Source organism: Phodopus roborovskii, unplaced genomic scaffold (genome assembly GCF_943737965.1).
Source record: "Phodopus roborovskii unplaced genomic scaffold, PHOROB, whole genome shotgun sequence".
In the NCBI taxonomy this organism is placed as follows: domain Eukaryota; kingdom Metazoa; phylum Chordata; class Mammalia; order Rodentia; family Cricetidae; genus Phodopus; species Phodopus roborovskii.
Genome location: NW_026125295.1, coordinates 2,664,212 through 2,685,921, shown reverse-complemented (window position 1 = coordinate 2,685,921; position 21,710 = coordinate 2,664,212). Strand labels below are relative to the sequence as shown.

Here is a 21,710-nt window from a genome sequence, read left to right as displayed (position 1 = left end):
TGGCCCAGTCAGGCTATCAGGCTGTATTCCTCCTATAATAGTGGTCAGGAAAAAATTAAACAAAGGAGATTAGATCTCAGGGATCTCATTCTGAAAAGAAAAAGGGGGATATAGAAATGATAGTATAAAAGGGTAGATTATTGAATCCACTTTGAACCCCCCCACCAAAAAAAAATAACCACTAGTCTTAAATATTTTATATTGGTATGGTTTTTTGTATATTGATACAAATTTAAAGTCAATTTTGTTATACAGTATGTATACTTTTACTCTTGTTTTGGGTATTATTTATATGCAGCTCATTTTAAAATATAATGCATAATTAAGAAATACAAATTAATAGTCATCTATAATAGTCAAACTTACAGTCACATTAGGTATGTTTTCAGGGTCATACACAGATATATTTAGATAGTCTTCAAACACTTCAAAGATTTATAGAATATGGCATTTAATATGTTTAATAGCCTAAGGCTTTTCATGACAAGACACATCTGAGCCTGGCAGCACCAATTTACTTCATAGAAGATAATGGGCATCAAAGAAACTCTATATGAAGTTGGCTTTGTTTTTGGAAAAGCTAGCCATTTGGCCAAAGAATCTGCCTTTGCCTCAATTGCTGACAGTATAGTGTCTAAACTGGACCAGTAGGACACAAAAGAAAACAACTGCTAAACTTTGCCAAGACAAGGTAGGACAGTCCTTCAAAACTCCCTGCTTCTTAGAAATGTCCATCAGATACACTGGGCCTGTAGATCAAAGTTGAATGCCTCAGTGTTACAGAAGAACCTAGGCTGACTGTTCAGACAGCCAGATGTCTCTGTCGTTAGGTAACATTTCACCCTTCTGAGGTCTTTGACAGAGTTGAAGACAACATAGTTATAGTTACTTTCTTTATGGTAAATTATAAGTATGGTAAAGGTGAAGTAGGGACACAACTTTAGAGTCACAATGATAAAACAGGCAATATTTTTTCTAATTTTATCAAATACAAATGAACTAGATATTGTAACGGTAATTCTTACTTGATATGTTTTGTTGTATATAATTTCATTATGTTAAAATTAAAACCTTCCTTTTCATTAGACAAAAAAGGGGGAAATGCTGTGGAATAATCCTCTTGTACAATGTAAAGATTTGTTGCTCGGATAACAAGCTGACTGGCTAGCAGCCAGGCAGAAAGAATAGGCAGGACAACCAAAGTGAGGTCTCTGGGAAGAGGAAGGGCGAAGTCAGTGGAGTCACCAGCAGATGCAGAGGGAATAAGATGGGAAGACCATACTGAGAAGAGCTACCAAGCCACATGGCAAAGCATAGATAAGAAATATGAGTTAATTTCAAGGAAAGAGTTAGCTAGTAACAGGCTTGAGCTATTGGCCGAACATTTACAATTAATGTAAGAGTCAGTGTGTTTATTTGGGAGCTGCTGGTGGGAAGGGAACTTCCACCGACATGGGGGCATTGACAGGACACTGTGAATTACTGTGAGGCAACTGGTGGGAAATTCCTGGATGGATGGAATCTTCTTGATAATTCTGTCTCACTCATTTTCTTTAAAAGTCTGGACCCGAGACTTGGGCAGCCTGCATTTTATCTTCAAACACAGTTTTCTGCAAGTCAATTCTTGTGTGCAGAAGAATGAAGGACACTTATAGAAGGATGATTGAGAATTTAGACAGCCCTGTGGAAAGGATGGTGATTAAAAGATTAGGGAAAGGAGAAGGGAAGGAGGTAGTTGCATGTAATCTACCCCAAAAGTGGGGAAAACAACATAGGTTGTTTTAACTATTCCAACTTTAGAGGTAGCTCCTGGAACGAGGGTGCAAAAGATACTTAGAGGGAGAGAGAGGGAGAGGAAGGGAGAGGGAGAGGGAGAGAGAGGAGAGAAAATATTTGTTCTAATCTCTTTATCTTCCAGGAGAGATGTTTACACATTTCTCACAGCAGAGATACAGTGATATTTTGTTTATAATCTAACAAATAAAGTTTGCCTGACCATCAGAGTGCAAAGCCAGCCACACTAGTCAGCATGCAGTCCAGGCAGGGGTGGCACACGCCTTTAATCTCAGCAGCCACACTAGTTAGCCATAGAAGCTGGGCGGTGGTGGTGCATGGCTTTAGTACCAGCACTAGTCCACACCAGTCATGGTGTGGTCTTCAGCTTGAACCCCAATATCTATCTGTCTCTGGGTTTTTATTATTTGTACTACAGAAATCGGAGTTGAGATGATGATAGATCAGTGATGTGTGAGACCACACCATGACTGGGTCTGATTAGATTTACATACCTGTTGTCCTCTATTATACCTAAACCTCTGTCATTATCCTTGAAGGTGGAGTAGGTTGGGGTCACTGGAACACTTCATTTGTTTCTCTTCCTAATGTGATCACTCTGAATACATCTCTGCCTCTAACACACACACACACACACACGCACACGCACACACGCACGCACGCACGCGCACACACACAAACACACACACCACCACCACCTGGCTTATTCTGTTATTTTTGAGATTATATCATTTCTCCCTTCCCCTTTTCCTCCCTTCCAATACCCCTTCTTGCTCTCTTCCAAATTCATGACCTTCTCCCCACTGTTGTTACAGTGCGTATATGTATATATACATATTCCTAAATACATAAAACCAACCTCCTCAGTCTGAATAATGTTACTTGCATGTTTTCACCACTGACCATTTGGTATTGGTTAGCAAATTGTGTTCTTCTCTGGGGAAAAGTGTCTCTCTCGCTCTCAGCATCCCTGAGTTGCCTGTAGTTCTTTGTGTGAGGCTGAGACCTGGTCCATGTTAGCATATTTGTTGTTGTTATCCTTGCTCAGCTCATATTTAGGCAATCATGTTGGTGAGATTTTATGGGTGTGTCTTCTGCCCTTACCAGGAGACACAACCTCACAGTAGACTCTTTCATCCTTTGGCTCTTACAATCTCAGCCCCATCTCTAGCAATGCATTCTGAGCCTTGGGTCCAGGAGTCATATTGCAAATGTAGGTTCAGGAGTCATATTATAAATGTATCCATTGGCACTGGGGATCCAGGGCTCTGTATTTTGATTGGTTGTGGCTTTCTGTTCTAGTCCCCATGTGCAATGGTCAGCTTCCTTCATAAGGTGTGAGAACTACATTTTTCTGTGAGTATAAGGGCAACTATTTGGGGTGTAGTTAGGGACAATGCTGGTTTAATAAATGGTTGTGGGTTCTCCTTCAAGACCCATGACTTCCCTAGCCATGGGTAGCTGGCAAGGTTTCCGTGGGAGGCACAATTTCCTTCTTGCACAGCAGGTTGTAAGTCTAAATAGCTATTGGTTACCACCAAGGTATGTGTGGTACTGCACCCTTAGGGTTATCATGTCATGGTGGTCATAAACTTCAAGCTAGTTACGACTGTTGGTTTCTGATGGGAGATGTCCGCCTGTATGCTGTGAATATGTTTCTCTTATTGGTTGATGAATAAAGTTGTTTTGGCCCATGGACAGGCAGGATGTAGCAGGCAGGAAATATGGGTAGGACTACAAGACTAGGAGAAGCTGGGAAAAGGAACACAGCGAGTGGAGAGAGAGAGAGAGAGAGAGAGAGAGAGAGAGAGAGAGAGAGAGAGAGAGAGAGCGAGAGCGAGCGAGAGAGAGAGAGAGAGAGAGAGAGAGAGAGCGAACATGTAGCTGCCGAGGAAGAAAGAGGTCCTGGCATCAGGAGTGAGCCAAGACCATGTAGAAATACACAGATGAATAGAAATGGGTTAATAATTAAGACAGAGCTAGCCAACAAGAAGCCTGAGCCATCGGCCAAACAGTTCATAATTAATATAAGCCTCTGTGTGTTTATTTGGGACTGCACGGCTTTGGGACCCAGTGGGACAGAAGCTTCCATCAATAGGTTTCTTTCCTCCTTTGGAAGCTGCCTGGTGCCTTCTGATATCATGAAACCTATTCTCAGGAAAGACACATTCAGGTCAGGTCAGATCCAGCCCAGGCCTTGCATCTGAAATGTACTGTGCCTTCAGCAAAAGGGATCGAGAGCAACATCAACAGCCTATTAGGTTTTAGGAGTCTCTTGGACAACTGTGACCCAAAATTCAAGAGGGCTTCTCAAACCTGGCCTTGCAGTCTTTGTTAGATGGTCTGACTCTTGGAGAACATTGTCAGCCCAGGCGAGAAAATTTTGTTTAAGCTACATACGCATATTTATACACAGACTTGTGCACAGTATATTTTAAATATATTTTTAATTTATCCTTTGGGAATGTCCCATCATGCACACCAACCCCACCCACTTCACAGCCAGCCCATATCTACCTGTCACCTCTGTAGCACCCTCCCCGAAAGAAAACGTACAAGTGTAATTAAAAACAAAACAAATAAAAGCCACGTTGCTCCCCCGTCTTTCCTCCGTTGGCCTTCGTGGCCCCGTCATACGGTGTGTCCTTTGTCCATTCTGCCTTACCTGCCAATATTCATTGTGGTCAACTATTGGTCTGGTGTGCCATCAACACTGGACCCTTACCAAAACTCCTGGATGTCCCCACCATTGCCCCAGGTCCTGGGGATCCTTTGGTTACGGCTCAGTCCTTTCACACCCTGCAGCAGGTCATGAATGGATTAGATGCTGGGGTGGGCCAACCCAGAGCCCTGGATGTGGGTTTGGTCGGTCCAGGCTGCTTGGGCTGCCCCCTTTAGGCGAGGGGTGGAGCCAGCTCTTCTACACCACACCTGTGGTGAGGGATGGAGGCCATTCCTCCTGAGTGAAGAGCAGGGACAGCTCTTCTGCCATAGTGGCCAGTGAGGGAAGGGCCAGCTCTCGCAGGGCCAGCACAGGGTGGTGCGTGCTCAGTACATGCATGGTTCCTATGGTCCCCTGGGGCATCTTGAACTATGGAGATCAGCGCAGACCCCAGCTGCAGCAGGACCACAGACCCAGGTATGGCCCACAGCAGCAGCCTGGCCCTAGACATCACCACTACCCTGGCTGGCAGCACAGGCCATTTAGATCAGCCTGGCCCCAGTGGAAACATGGCTCTCAGGGACCAACTTGAACTGAGGTGGGTGTCCAGAACCTGTAAATCTCCAGTGGTAACTGAAGCCATGGACATCAACACAGACCCTGGCTGCTGTAGGGCCATGGACCTAGACATGGTCCTTGGCAGGGGCTCAGGCCCTGACATCATCATGGCTCCTTGGGAGGCAGTGCAGGCTATTCAGCTGGTGACAGCATGGCCCTCGGACACCAACATGGTCTCAGGCTTAGACCTAGACTCTGGGCACCCATGTGGCCTTTAGTGGGAACATGGGCCATGGATGCCAGCACAGCCTGGCTGCTGTGTGACCTTGTATCCTGACCCAGCTGGCATCACCATGGCTCTGGGTAGCCTGCTCCTTTCAACCTTTGCCTCTTCCCACAGCACATGGACCAGTCTGCTTCTTTCTCTCCAATTTCTCCACCACACATTTGCTCATCACAACGGCATCTACGTCTGTGGATGTCTTCAGCCAGCCTGGTGTCATCACTGCAGGGTTTTAAGGGTAGATATTTAAACTTGCCTCTATTTTTTTTTTTTCATTTTGTGTATATGGCTGTTCTGTCTGCATGTGTCTCTGTGCACCAGCTGGTAGAGTACCAGTGGAGGCCAGAAGAGGATGTCAGATCCCTTGGGTCTGGAGTTACAATCAATTGTGAGCCATCATGTGGATGCTGGGAATAGAACCTGGGTCCTCTGGAAGAGCAGCCAGTGCTCCCAACCAATGAGCCAGCCCTTCACGTGTCTCTTTAGTTGGCCTTTCTAGGAACGAGTGGCAGCTCCTAGCCTCATAGGGCTGCCAGGGTAAAAATTAGCTCATGCAAAGCAGGGTAAAATTCAGAACACTTGAGTTAGGCATTGCCTTTCATTGGGAGAAGCCAAAAGAGGACTTGAGAGTCCCTGCAAAGGGAGTTCCAGACAGTTGTGAGCCACCACGTGGATGCTATGAATTGAATCCGAGTCCTGTGGAAGAACAGCATGTGTTCTTAACCACTGAGCCATCTCTCCGGCCCCTGTACCCAGGTTTTCCTAGACAAGGCTTCTCTGGGTAACCCTGGCTGTCCTGGAATTCGCTCTGTAGAACAGGCTGGTATCCAACTCAAGAGATCCCCTTACCCCGAGTACTGGGACTAAAGCCCCTGCCCGGCTGTACTCAGTTTGTTACTGGGGTTCTTCAGATCTAAACTCAGGTCCTCATGCTTGCTCAGTTTACTGATAGGCTCTCAAATAAACCAGGCTGGTTTCAACTTGCATGTAGCCGAGGGCCAACTTGAACTCCTGATCCTACTGCCCCCACTTTTTACGTGCTGGAATTACAAGTGTGTGCCACCACACCTGGCTCATTTGTTCCTTTCCATGCTAAGCAAGGTCACAGTACTGCCAGAGCATTTGCCATTACAGAACAAGATTACCTTCCCTCCAACTTCCAGGGAGGCCTCCCTTATTAAATTCTAAACCCCCTCTGCCTATGTGCTTTTAGGTTTGAGAGGGCATCCTCTTTGAGGCTGGCCTTCGGTTTCTGCTGAAAACAAAGCCTTGGGTCTTCCAGTATTTGTTATGGTGACAGCCCAATTCCAGGCAGTAGAGTCTACTGCTCTCATGTGATTATGTGACAAATCTAAAGTCGAGTGTCTCAAGCCAGCAACATCCCATGTTCCTGTGAGCACCTGTGTGCTGATGCCCGTGAGGCAAGAGACTAGTGCTGGCTGTCTTCCTTAATTCCACCTGTCTTAGAGGCAGGGTTTGCTCTGTGAAGCTGGAGCTCACCAGTTAGGCTAGGCTGGTTAACCAGTGAGCCCCAGGGATCGGACTCTGGTTCCCTGGTGCTGTGGTTACCACCTTCAGCTTTTATGTAGGTTTGGAGGATTAAACTCCGGTCTGAATGTTTGTATTCCAGTCACTGAACTGAGAAATGCCCCACCCTACCCCAAATCCCTGGCCTCTGTGTGTGTGTGGAAGGGCTCACTGTGCAGGTCTGGCAGGCTGGTTTCAAACTCACAGAGATCGGCCTGCTTTTTACAGACAGACAGTCCATTTTTTTAATATTTTGTGTGTGTGTGTGTGTGTGTGTGTGTGTGTGTGTGAGAGAGAGAGAGAGAGAGAGAGAGAGAGAGAGAGAGAGAGAGAGAGAGAATAATAAAAACCCAGAGACAGATATATGGGTTCAAACTAAAGATCTGAATTAAAGCAGCCAACCACTAGAGGGTTCTTACCTCTACCAAGGCTGGGGAGACTCTGTCCTCAGCGTGACTGCAGACTGAATACACTGCACTCCTATCTCCACCCGCATTATGTTCCTCTCTAGTGCTGGGATTAAAGCCATGCACCACCACCACCCAGCTTCTATGGCTAACTAGTGTGGCTCTGGGATTAAAGGCGTGTGCCACCCCTGCCTGACCTCTATGGCTGTGGCTAGCTGTGCACTCTGATCTTCAGGCAAGCTTTGTTATATCATAAACAAAATGTTATCACAATTCCCCCTTTGTTCTAATACAGAAAGGTTTAATTATATACAATAAGTACAATAACTATATACAATATATACAGGTAATAAGTACATCAACAATGTCTAGCCCATTTTCATTTAACAAATTCAGGGCAAATACTCCATCATCTATCCTATCTTGGTGAGTCCAAATTCAGCTTCTATTCTAATTTGGATTAGCAAATTATCTTTTAATGTCTCTCAAACTTTTACACCTCTTTAGTGAGTTTCTTTTCTGAGTCTGGTAAACAGGGAATACTATAACTATCTAGTCTTCAATCCCCTCAGAGACCCGAGAAGGAAATAATATTAACTGAGTAAGCAGGTAGTGTGAGCAAGTGATTTCCAAAAAATGTGAGAAATGACAAAAACAGCTGGCTTCCTGGACAGTCACCCAAGGTCCCTCTGTAATGTTGGGGCATCCATCTTTAGCCTAAAGGTCTAGAATATTTGACAGACTTTTCTATGAAGCAGGATTTTTGAAACACTGTCCTGCCATGTCTTGGCAAAGTTTTGCAGTCTCTCTCTCTCTCTCTCTCTCTCTCTGTTTTTCTAGACAGGGTTTCTCTGTCCTGGAACTCGCTCTGTAGACCAGGCTGGCCTCGAACTCACAGAGATCCACCTGCCTTTGCCTTAGTGCTGGGATTAAAGGCGTGTGCCACCAATGCCTGGCGATCCCTCTCTTTTGTGTTCTGCTTGTCCAATTTGGACAGCACACTGTCAGCAGTTGAGGCAAGAGTACTTCTTTCCCAGTGGCTTACTTTTGCCACAAAGAAAGTAACCTCCATGTGGAATTTCTTTGATGCCTATCATCTTCTCTAAGGTAGACTGGTGATGCCAGGGGCAGATATGTTTCACTGTCCTAAAAAAAGAGCCCATATTATTAAAATATCTTAAATGCTCACGTTCTGTAGACCTCTGAAGTGTTTAAGATGACCTGTCTATCCAAAATACATCTGTTTGACCTTGGAAACATACCTAATGTGGTTACAAATTCAATTGTAATAGGTGACTAGTTACTAGCCTGCATTTCCTTAGGATTCCATACAGTTGGTAATAATAATTTTTGAGGACTAGAAATTTGCATTACATTGGTAAATGAGCAATATAGGTAACAATACCTTGAACAAGATTAGAAACATATGTACAGTATGTTTTTTATAAAATTAATATCAAATTTATATCAAAATACAATATCTGTACACAATATGCAGAAATCCAAACCAATGCAAAGTATTTAAAACTAGTAGCTGCTTTTTAAAAATAGATCCAATAATCTTTTTATTCTATCATTTCTGTATCCCCCTTTTTTTTCTTTTCAGAGCAAGAACCCTGAATCTAATCTCCTTTGTTAGCTTTTTTCCTGACCATTACCAATAACAACTTAAAGTCCCCCAAACAATGACAAATATCTATAACCTACTGAATCACTAGAAACCACCCACCCTACCCCCTGGGAATGTGGGTATCACGTTCTTAAATTTACTTCCCACTGTCTGGGGGCAATGGCATCTTGAAGAGACCCTGAAAAGGAAAATTTGGGTTAAACTGTCACGTCTTGGGAGAGGCAGCTGTTACCATTTGTTGTCCAGCCTCTGTGTAATGGGAAAGCAAGCGTAGGGCGTGGCCTTGTCAAGTCCTTGCTAGAGTAGTCTGTAAGGCTGGATCATCTCAGAGCCATCTAGAAATTGTTCCAAGCAGTTTGTAGCACAAAGCTAATCTTTAGTTGGTGCTGTTCAGCTTGTGGTGTTGTTATAGTCCTTGTGGAATTGTTGTTGTGGGGTTCCATCATTAGGTCAGATTATTCCTATTCTTGGTAATTTTTTCCCCCCAGTTAGTTCTCCTGCCTTCTTTTGATGCTTATTTGTCCAAAAGTCTTTAAACTCTTCAAGTTCCCCAACCCTAACTCTGGGGAGGTTCCTAATCTCATCTTTACCCATTTTGACTTATGGTTTCTCCTGAAGTTTTCATTTCATCTTCCAAAGCTCTTCTATCATCCAGAGCAGCATGTTTTCTTACAATAAGCATTAGGTTTTTTTAATTGCCCTAGGAAGGAGTTTCTTCCAGATGACAGGAAACAACTAAACTGGATTTGGCATAGGGGCCTGTGAGAGGTTCCTCAAGGCATTTCATGATGACAAAGGGTTACACTGAATGTCCCTTGTTGACCTGTAGTCATTTGTTCAATGCCTGCTTTTGCCACATCTGCATAATCCAGAAGGGAGGGGCATTCTGCTTGAATTATGCTTAGAGAAAAACGTTGTTTTCTAGGAACGCCTTGTTTGCCATCCCTTTTAAGGTGACCTTGTTTGCCACAATTGGAAAACTTGACATTTTGATTTTTCTTCAAACCTCTTGAAATCACCTCTCCCATCCATGAATCATTATGGTCATGTGATTCAATATTGATTAAATCTTGGACCCATTTCTCCAAGGGTGCTGACCTTGCCTTTAAAGGCCTAATTATCTTTTTTCATTGAGAATTAGCATTTTCAAAAGCTAGAGATTCAATTATTATTTGTCTAGCTTCTGAGTTTGGTATCATTCTATTGACTGCTGATGTCAATCTTTGTAAGAAATCATCTGTGAAGGCTTCCTTTGGGCCCTGTACAACTTTAGAAAATGATGCAATTTTCTTTCCTACTTCTCCAATTCTGTGCCAAGCATTCAAAGCTGTTATGTGGCATAGCAGGACATGATTATCATACAGAAATTGCCTTTGTAAAGTAGCATAATCTTCTTCTCCAAGAAGTTGATCTTGGGAGATTTCCATACCTCTAGATTTACAATAGTCTTAGCCTCTTCTCTGAACCATGTATTCCATTGTAATTGTTGACTAGGCTCTAAAACAGCAATAACCAAGTCTATCCAGGCTTTAGGAATAATTCTATTACAAATTGACCATGAGTTTAACATCTGCCATATGAGACTTGCACTTCCTTGAATCTCTTTAAATGTAACATTGGCACAGGGGTCCAACTAGCTCTTACAGAGCCTCTATCATTTGGCAATTCCTGTAAGGAATTCCTGAATATATTAAGGTTGGTTGCTTGAAAACCTTAGGCTGTTCCTTTCTAACCTTATATAATGCAATGTTGAAATTCCTCTGGGTTTAAGTACCTCTATGATCTGCTTTAAAAAGTTTTTCTAACACCTGTATCTTGACACTTCCACCAACCAACTTTTTAAAGAGATAAACCAAGAATTATCAAACTAACAACAAAGATTATCAAAATGATAATTAACAGTATGTGAATCTCGGTTGATTATCCCTTCATTTAATCGTTCCAGTTTTAAATCATTCATTGTGCAATCTTACAGAGACTTAACTTTCTCCGTTTTAACAGTGTTTTTCATTCTTTAGTGTGGGAAAAAAATTCTCTTTTAACTAATTCATCCCTTTAAGAACTCCCAGTTGCCTGACCAGATTTGCTGACAGGGTCAGTGAACTGTGGGTGTGTAGCCCTGAGCTGAGATTAGCAGCCCAAGGAAAGGGAGGGGCTGCAGGGCAAGCCCAAGACCCATGGAGCCCCGGGGTGGTAGTGGGTGTCTGAAAAACCTACTCAGGATTGTCAGGAAGGAGCATGTGTGACGGGAGCTGCCTTGAGGCAGGGCCAGCTGGTCCAGGGTGGGAGATTCCCGTGGTCTTTGAAGCCTAGGTGCTTCTGGAGTTTGCCTGGCGGCTGGCGACTGTCTTAGGGAAAAAAGAGAAAACCTAGCCAGCTGGAAGTGAACCCAGTGGGAACCCCGCTTGCAGCTCCGGCGGCTGTAAAGCCACAGGCAAATGGCTTTTTCGTGAATTTGTACCTTTAAGTTGGGTGCCAAAATATAGCACGGGTAATAAAAACCCAGAGACAGATAGATATTGGGGTTCAAGCTGAAGATCAGACAAGCAAAGCAGCCAACCACTAGAGGGTTCTTACCTCTACCAAGGCTGGGGTGACTCTGTCCTCAGCGTGACTGCAGACTGAATACACTGCACTCCTATCTCCACCGCATTATGTTCCTCTCTAGTGCTGGGATTAAAGCCATGCACCACCACCACCCAGCTTCTATGGCTAACTAGTGTGGCTCTGGGAGAAAAGGTGTGTGCCACTGTGGGAAGCCACGCTGGCCACGTTGGCTTTGCCACGTCAGCTTGTTTATTGTTCTTGTATCCTAATCGTCTGCGCATGAACATTGTGACGTTATCCTAAGATGGCTGCTCACCTATCCCGATTGGGTGATGCACAATCGTCCGATGAGACCTAAGCCAATCAGAGGACGCTGCATGTCCACATCATCATGAGTATATAAGCTTGGCGCTCCGTAGGGTCGGGGTCCTTCTTCTCTTTTTCAGTCCTTCTCTCTTTCAGCTTGGAGCTCCCAATAGTGTGCTTGAGAAGAATCCTGTTGTTGTGGTTCTTCCCGCTGGCGGGACGGGCACAACATGCCACCACTGTGTAGCCTATGGGCTGACTAGTGTGGCTAGCTTCACATTTTGATCTTCAGGCAAACTTTATTTGTTAAATGATGTGTTTCGAAACAAGGTTTTGCTGCGTAGCCCTGGTTGATCTGGAACTCACTGTGCATCAAGTTGGCTTGGAACTGACAGCAATCCTTCCATGTCAGCCTGCCTAACAAGTGCTGAAATTACACGTGTGTGCCACCATGCCCACCACTTCAATATAAAGTCTGCGATTCACAAGTGAAATGCTTGGCTTGGGGACAGTAGGTGGAACGGTTCAGGTCTTGGGCAAGAAAATGAGCAGAGTATGAAGGAAGGCAGCAGCAGCCAGGCTGCTTGGGAGGTAGCTGCTTTGACATCTGCATAGATGCTCATGGCACCCATATTAGATGTCTTGGTTTCTGAACAGTTACTTATTTGAACTCCCATCTCCCCTCATCCTCAATGGCAACCACCAGTCTCATTTTGTCTCATTCTGATTATGTAGGTACTGCTCATCCGAGTGTAACCACGTAGTACTCAGACAACTCTCAGAATTTTTTTTTTTTTTTTTTTTTTTTTTTTTGAGATAGGGTTTCCTCTGTGGAGCTTTGGAGCCTGTCCTAGCACTCACTAGGTAGACCAGGCTGGCTTCAAACTCACAGAGATCTGCCTGCATCTGCCTCCAGAGTGCTGGGATTAAAGGCGTGCACCACCGCTGCCTGACTAAGTCTGGAACTTTTAATACTAGCCAGCCATTGCTGAAGGTTATTTGTCTGGTTTCCTTGGTTATTGTACTGTTGCTGACCTGGGGTAAAAACTCAATGTAAGCAAGTTTTGTTTTAAATTTGTATTTCTTTCTGTGGACTGTGGAACTGACAGCGGTATTCTGAAGTAAACCCCACCATTTTGGAGTAGGGGACATTAGCGGACTCTTTGTGTGACATACATGAAGCTCTGGATTTGATCTCCAGCAGCTCAAGATCACCTTCAGCTCTACAGTAAGCTTGAGGCTGCCCATGCTATATGAGGAGGTGTCCTTAAAACAAGAAATAACAACAAGACCCAAAACAAAAGCCTCCAGATGACCCCAACTCCAACAATAGTAATAAAACCCCAACAAGAACAACAAGCAAAATCCCAAACCACTCTTTCATGAGAATAACTTTAAAAATCCCACCTTCTGTTAACCCGAAACTTCTGAACGGAATGTGTTGTTGGAGAAAACATACAGGATCGAGTTGGTGTGACGGTTAGTCTACAATCACAGGGGAAGAGTGTCAATGAAGGGTTGTCTCTATCAGGTTGGTGTGGGTCTATCTATGGGAGATTATCTTAATGACATTGAGAAACATGCTCACCACAGGCGACACCATTTCCTAGGAACTTCATTAGAGAAAGGAAGCAGAGAACTATGCGTGCAATCATCTCTGCTCTTGATTGCAAATGTACTGTGGCAAATTCTCCCAAGCCCCCCCCCCCGCCCCCCCCCCGTATGTAAGTGTACCATGTGCATGTTTGGCGCCCAAGAAGCCCACTGGAGAGGGCACTGGATCCCCTGGAACTGGACTGACAGATGATTGTGAACTGCCATGTGTGTGTTGGGAACTGAGCTCTCAGGTCCTTTGGAAGAGCGTGGTGGCTATCTTGGGCTGTCAACTTGACCACAGCTGGAATTTTGCTCAATTCGAAGTGTGACGATCCATTTCTAATGTGGATCTTCGAGGTAGGAAGACATCTTTAAAATGCAGATCTTTTGAGGTATGGAGACCCGCCTCTGATCTGGGCCAGTCTTTTGCTGGAAACCTATATGATACAAGGGCACAGGAGAGTTTTTGCTTGCTGCCTGCTTGGTTTTGCCTCCCAGCACATCTATTCCTGGCTTTGGAGTCTCCTTAGGATTTCAGCATATACTGAAGAACAGGTAAGACATCCAGCCTTGTGGACGCATCAAGTACTGGATTCTTGGGACTTTCCATTCACAGGCAGCCATTGTTGTATTAGCTGGACCTAATAAATCCCCTTTCTATATACATAGAGAGAGACTCATTCTAAGTTGTTATTCCAGAGAACCCTAACTAATGCAAAGGGCAAGCAAGCACTCTTAAATGTGAGCCATTTCTTCAGCGAAGGACATTTAAACAGTTTTCTTTGCATGACAGTCTTTAATAGCTGATATCGAAGTTATGTCTCTCAAATGAACAAAGTAAAAGTATACTGCATACAGTGATCTATCTGAATATCAATAATTTTCTTACTCTGATAAAACTTGAAATTATGGAAGTGTTTTTGTGGCCCTGGGAAATGGACCTAGGACCCTGTGCACACTGGGCAAGGGCTCTGCCACAGACCCATATCTAATTCCAAGATTATACAATTTTCATGTTTAGTTCTTTCTTCCTTCCTCCCCCTCCCCCCCTTTTTGAGACAGGGTTTCTCTGTGTAGCCCTGGCTCTCCCGGAACATACCCTGTAGACCAGGCTAGCCTCTAACTTTGAGACAGGCCTGCCTCTGCCCCCTGAGTGCAGAGATTAAAGGCACCCCACCACTGCCAGAGTGCGTGTTAGCTTCCTTTGGGAACCATAAACCATGCTTTTCTTTTATGCAGCTCACTCTTTCCTGTGAGACCCAGGGACTAGATCTAATTTTTCAATGCTATTATTGAGCTCAAATCGATCTACTCAGCTGTCAACAGTAATGAAAACAGTGCAGAGGTCCAAATTAAATCCATACACGGATTCAACATTGTTATGAGATACATTAAAGGCCTCAATGCAAAACACTACTTCAGTGTTGAAGTTGTAAGAGACATACTGGCTTGTGGTGGTTGTTTCTGGTATTTGCAACTCAAATACACATATAAAAATTCATGAGGACATACCTGGTTCAAGATCTTTCATGTTTATGTAAGAACCCATACCTCTTGTTACAGTGAGACAGAAACAGCCGAGCTACACTGTTAAGGTTTTCAAGTAATGTTATGTACAGTTTTATTGCCAGTATATGCACAACAGTAAGCATAGAACTATAAATACACAATGTCATTAACAGTAGAAAACAAAACTGTTACAGGTAGGGGAGGGGATATGGAGCAATACCCTTTTACTTGCTGCTGGAACAGAATAAAAACAAAGGAAGGGAAAAGCCTACAACCATCCATCCGTCCAGTTCTCTTGGCATACGCTCTTTACATACATTTCTACATTCTTTTCAGTTGAACAAAGAATAGATAACTCTGTAACAATAGCGAACTCCTTCCCTAACAGCCATTTGCTTTCCGGTCAAATTCACCTTATGTTAGGATTAAAAAAAAAAAAAAAAGGTCAAGATGTATCCTGGTTCCAAATTTCCTACTTTGGTGCTTTACTCAAACTGGTAATATCTGAAAGTTGGCTGCACATAAAAACAATAGCTTTAGCAGAGGTGAGTTAAAAAAAAAAAATGTTAAATGGTAACGAAACAAACATCACCTTAAAGTAGTTTTCCAAGACACTGCAGGCAGCGGGTCAGTGAGGTGTCAACCCTGAAGAGGTAGAAAGTGTGAGCCCATTGTACACGAGCCGCGGCACCGTCTTCTCTCTCATCAGGGTCAGGGTTTTCATAAGACAATTTCATGGTCAAAGGAAACCAGGTTCCACCACTCAACAGAAGGTCCTGGTTGACTCCCATGTCAATAATTAGTTTATCAATTGAGAAACAGAAGACAGTCAAAGACACACATGCACTTGATTTTTTTTCATCTGTTTCCATTATCAAGTCTATTCATAAGTGAATTTGATATTAATAAATACAACAAAAAGCATCATTCACAACAAAGATAAACCAAAAAGCTCTGCAACAAAACCTTCCATTTTAGTAATTCCCATGGAAACCCAGGCAGGTGATTTGGTGCAGCTTTCTAACGGGGTCAGAAGGGGCACGGCTTTAAATAAAGGTGGCAAGATCAAGAACCAACAGACACCATCAGTCTTACAGACATGGCTGATTCTATGACATTTCTCTTTGAGGGCATCTCAAAGAAGTCGCAGCTAACGACATGTACCACTGTCACATCAACAGAGTCTGGCTGGAGTTCCAAGTAGCCCTGCTTTGTCTCACATCATTGTCAACATCTCTAGCATAGGACATGATACGGAACAAAACTCAAAGTAGCAATAAAAATATTCTCCTGCAATTGAACAGAGGCAAAAAAATGTTTAGTCTGTTACACTTTTAAAGCCTGAAGCATTCCTGTTTAACCAGCATTTAAAAAAAAAATTTATACAATCATAACACTGGCAAAGGTTAATGGGAAGACAAAGAAGTAAAAACGTGAAATGGTGAATTAGATTAAAAAATTCCTTTGTAGACTGATCAACTGATGTTAATACTGCTTTTCCTGAATTTGGAATAACTATCATAAAGTTACATGCAGACTGAGGACATCCTCTGTCACAGAAAATACAGAACGGAATAAAACAGAAAACTATATAGAACTGGGAAACGGTAGCTTAGTCCCAAAAGCTGTACTTGAGAGTTTCCTTTCTTTGAGGAGGGTGGGCAGTTGTCTGTTCCGAGACCTGCAGCACTAACTTTGTCCAGAAACATCAGTAGTGGGATCAGCTCCTGCAGAGCCTGTCTGTGCACGTTTGATGTAAAGGTTCAGCAGCTTCATCTGTGGACCAGAGCCATACAAGCCACATGAGAAAACTGCTCTAATTACAATAATACATTCAGTAAGAAATTGCACGTGCGCACACGCACGCATGTGCATGCATGTGTGCGCACACGCACACACACATACACAAGATCTGAAAGATAGATATTTTTGGGGACAGGGTCTCTTATAGCCATGGTGTCCTCAAATTTGGTATGTGCCTGAGAATGACCTTGAATGTCTGACCCCACATTTCCATCTAGACCCTAGGTGTGCACCATTATGTTCAGTTTATGTGGTGCTGGGGTCTGAATCCAGGGCTTTGAGTGTGTTAGGCAAGCTGTTTACAACTGAGCCGCATGTCTTACCCATATGTCTACTTTTACTTTGTCTTTTTGCAACTTAATATATATATTTGTCCACAGTAATAATTGTTGGGATTTGGGAAAACTCTAAATGAAGGTAAATGCCTCCAGTTAGCTGCACTAGCTAAAATTCAACCATCATGGTCCATAAGAAAAAGTTTCAAAGCTCGGTAGGATTAATACATTAAGAAAAATAACCTTTACTTAAATTTTTAAGTCTTGCAGATGAATTACCAAGTCAAAGTTGCATGGTAATCGGGATCACGGTACAGCCACGGTAGGAGCTAGTGGGGTGGGAGTCCACACCTGTAATCTCAGAACCTTCAAGGCAAAGACAAAAGGACTCCTGCAAAGCCAAAGTCAGCTGGCACTGTAGAATCTTAGGAAGATTCAGTCTTCTAGCGCATCCCCCAAACCAGAACAAGCGAAACAAGAAAGCTTGGAGAGAAAAGTACAGTATCTGACTGTCTTTCTGTCTGCTTTTGGAAGCAATCTGGAGCTGTAGTGTAGCCTGGCCTGGAGTTTGCTATGTACCCTAGACTGGCCTCCAAGCAACGACTCTCACAACTTGAAATGGAAGGCCAGGATGCACAGAAGCAGAGTAGCAACACAAGCTGTTTCCTAGTGTCCTAAGCTTTGGAACTACAGACAACAGTTTAAGAAAACACCCTGACAGATGGTGATGGCAGACTCCAAACAAAAAAGGGTCCAGGGCTCTCTCTCTCTCTCTCTCTCTCTTTTGGTGACTTAGCTTTGTGCTAAGAGGTAAAAGCAGCAATGTGTACCTAAGTATGCCAGGCTGATTTATGGGCATATAGTGAAGCCAAAGAAAGGATTGGTGAAGTCTAGTGTTTACTTATCAGTTTAGAAAATGTGGGTGACAGATGCAGAAAATAACAGGGGCTAGGGTGGGTATCTTGAAAAAGTATGGTAAGATTGAACCACAATGTTAGGATAGAATAGAAGAAGGGGAGAATTTGCTTTTCTGAATTATGATCATGAGACAGTTTGATGGGAGATGTCATTCTGTAAATATGTTTCTCTTATTGGTTAATGAATAAAACACTGTTGGCAAATAGGAATGCAAGGTAGGCGGGACTAGGAGACAAGGAGGATTCTGGGAGATGTAGTAGTGGGGAGAGTCAAGATGTAGGGACTTGAGAAAAGAAGTCTGGACCCTCTCTCTGGTAAGATAAGACCACGTGGAAACACTTAAATTAATAGAAATGGGTTAATATTTAAGACAGAGCAAGCCAATAAGAAATGCTAGTAACAGGCCAATAGCGTCTATGTGTGTTACTTGGGACTGATGCAGCTCTGGGTCCAGGCTGGTGGGAAAACTGCTGGTAACAACAGTTGGTAAAAATTATGCACAAAAATACTGATGTGTACAAACTGTAAGTGCAAAGGACCTTTCTAAGTAAGAAGAGGTCCTGCTGGATCACAAAGAGGTCCTGGAGGTGGATCTGGGTACTTAGGGGTTGAGGAGGCCACTTTGGAGGTATAGGTAATTTTGGCCATGGTGGGAAGGAATTTCAGTGGATAGGAAGCTACAATGATGGAGGTGATTGTGGCCACTATTAGTGGTCCTGGTTATAGAAACAGAGGAGGCTACGGTAGTGATAGACAGCATAAAGTTCTTCTGGTTGTTATAATTATGGTGGTGGTGGTAACTCTGATCAGTATTGGCCAGCAACCATTGAACTATGGACCACGATGGGGGTGGTGTTGGTGGAGGACACTCTGGCACTGCTCAAGGTAGTAGACAGGGTAGCAGGTTTAAAAGACAGCAAAGTTCTTGGCAGGAAAGAGGAAGCTTTGCAGGGCAGGTGGCCTTGAGACAGCCCTCCCACACAGATGATAAGGCATAAAAACACGGCAGGAAACAGCCATGGCCAACATCAGCAGCAGGAAACCCTTCTGCAGATGCCACAGTGCAGCCACTGACCGATCAGGTACAAAATCCCGAGACCTTTCTTTCACAAAAGGCTCTTTCCTTCCCTCTCACTGGGCCACGCATGCAGCAGCGGCACCAGAATCAAATGAGAAACAAGCTGGGCGTGGTGGTGTCACCTCTGATCCCAGCACTTGGAGGCAGAGGTAGGCGGGGCAGCTCTGAGTTCCAGGCCAGCTAGGATTACATGGTCAAGACTTTGTCTTAGAAAACAGACTGGGGGGGGGGGGGGAGAAGAAAAAATAAAAAAAATTAAGAAACTTAAAAGACAGACAAATAAAGCAAGTGATTCTTGCTCAGCCTCTGGGGTGCTAGGATCACAGGCCTGAAGCGGTTTTAACCACATTTTCAAGGGCATTTGTTAAGAACTTCAAGTGTTCCACATTTCGGGAGATATAATTTGTGAATTAACTACAACAACCTGTTCTTAACTAAACTGTTATGGAAGATTGGTTGAAGATGTGTTACATTTGTTTACGCTGTGGAACATTTGTTTTAACGGTGGAAAGCTGTGCTGCATTCTTTTACGTTGCATTTGTCTAACTGTGTGAAGCTGTGTCACTGTGCCTGCCTGAAACACCTGATTGGTCTAATAAAGAGGCCAGTGGTCAACAGCTGGCCAGGAGAAAGGATAGGTGGGGCTGGCAGGCAGAGAGAACATGTAGGAGAAGAAATATGAGAGAGAGAAGGGGAAGGAAGGGGAAGGAGAGGATGGCTCCAGGGGCCAGCCACCCAGCTTAGGGCAAGCCACAGAGTAAAGAAAGTACACAGACAGTAAAAGAAGTAAAGAGAGGTGTATAGAAAGGTAAAATCCCAGAGGCAAAAGGTAGTCAGGATAGAAAGAAGCCACGCTCAGGTTAGGCATTCACGAGTAAGACTAAGTGTCTGTGTACTTATTTGGGAGCTGGGCGGAGGGTCGGGGTGTAAGTGTGCTGGGAGACTGTCGGCTGTATCCCCACAGCAGCCTCCTGACCGTACCGCCTCTGTTGGTGTTAGTAACCGCAGTACGGACGGTAGGAACAGAGAAGAGCTAGAAGGCAGCTGGAGGGATAAAGGCCAAGTGAAAGCTCAGAACTAGTTACTAAAAGCCGGGTAGCAAGCTCACCACCTACTACACAGAGAACTAAGTCTGGGACTCATCATGGCTGCTACCCGACTGCCAGCCTCAGTGCTACTTACTTTACTGCCAGTGAGTTGACTGAGGTGTGGCTTGAGTTCATCACCAATCACCGCATGGACGGCTACCAGGCAGAAGACACAAGCTTTCCGGACACTGCTTTCTGAATTATCGTAACCCTAGGAAGAGAGGCCGTGTTAGTGTCTCTGATGGTTTAAGAAAGTCACCTCAGGGACAGAGGAGCTCTCATATGAACCTCACCTGTGCCAGCCCTCCCCCACAGGCAGGACTGATGCAGCTGTCCTCTACCCCACGCCACACCCCACCAGCCGCCCGTGTTCTCCACATGTCCTTTCTTTAGGATCCACTTTGCAGACATCCCCAGGGAACCTCCGTAGAGCATGCAGCTCAGAGGCAGTGCAGCCCTCCACACCATCTAATGAGGATGCTGTGGTTTGCCAGTCAAGGTCTTCCCGTAACCCAGGCCTAGCATGTTCCACATGTCTCCCTCTTTAAATAACCTTCTCAAATAAGTCCAGTCTAGATAATGCACTTTTGTTAAGTTTGGACATACCCTTTATTCTCTCCCAATAGTCCACAGAAATCCTATTCATGAGTACTAAATCAATTACCTGAATATAAGTAAACACTTTACCAAGAGTCCATCCCCACTAAAGTCACATCTTTTCTAAAATGACTGAAAACATAAAATACCAGGCATTATCCTTTTGAAAGAAATTCATAATAAAAGATGTAACTTTTCAGTTTTACCATCTCTATAAGATTATAAATTAATTTTTAACCATTTAGCACAATCCTAATTTCACTACTCTTTAGTACTGTAAATTTAGGCTTGATTTCTGTGCTGTGAATGAACCCAGGGCTTTTAGTATGAAGGGAAAATACTCTAGCACTAAACTGCACACTCAAGCCTAAATGCTCAAGTTTACTTCTGCTGACTTTTCCAATTACAAGTAACACTCCGATACTGCTATATTTAACAGTCAGATACTGTGAAGGGCTTGCTATGTAACCAGGATAGGTCAGGCTAACAGCGCTTGTCACTGTCCAGTGAGATACAACGGATCCTTGTGGAAGACTTACTGAAAGCCATGGCCGGGAGAGAGCAGGGTAGGAAACCGATAGTCAGAAAATACTTCACAACACAATCTAGAGGAGGACGCTGGTTGGGACAATAAACTAGGGTGGTATGGAGTAGAGATGGAGCTCAGTTGGTAGTGTGCTTGTCTAGGTCACACAAGGCCTTGGGTTTGATCCCCAGCAGGAGGTAAAGGCAGGAAGACCACAAGTTCAAGGTTACCCTATGCTATATAGCAGATTCAAGGCCAGTCTGGGCTATATAAAATTCATTCTAAAAAGTAAGGACAAGGAACTGGAGAGCTGGCTCAGTGGTTAAGAGCACTAGCAAAGGACCAACCACATGGCAGCTCATAATCATCTGTAACTCCAGTTGCAGAGAACCCAATGCTCTCTGTAGGCTCTGCTGAAACTGCACGTGCAGACATAATACAAGCAAATATCCATACACATAAAATAAAAATACATCTCAAAAGATAAAAAGGACAAAAGGGAATGAGGGCTAAATGTACCAGAGAGAGAGAGAGAGAGAGAGAGAGAGAGAGAGAGAGAGAGAGAGAGCGCATGACTTCATAAACAACCTAGCACTTCCTATGTAT

General features: G+C 43.9%; 1 protein-coding gene across 31 annotated transcripts in view; it reads right to left on the bottom strand.

The window, feature by feature from the left end:
- Window positions 1-16,289: 16,289 nt before the first annotated feature.
- Window positions 16,290-21,710, bottom strand: part of Clasp2 (cytoplasmic linker associated protein 2) — a 165,882-nt gene continuing 160,461 nt past the window's right edge. For all 31 annotated transcript variants that reach the window (XM_051201527.1, XM_051201557.1, XM_051201535.1 and 28 more), the window contains 2 exons: window positions 20,076-20,192; window positions 16,290-16,595 (listed from right to left, as the gene is read on the bottom strand). In XM_051201527.1, coding sequence (XP_051057484.1) covers window positions 16,509-16,595; window positions 20,076-20,192 — 204 coding nt within the window. In that variant the 3' untranslated portion in view covers window positions 16,290-16,508. The remainder of the gene's footprint in view (window positions 16,596-20,075; window positions 20,193-21,710) is intronic.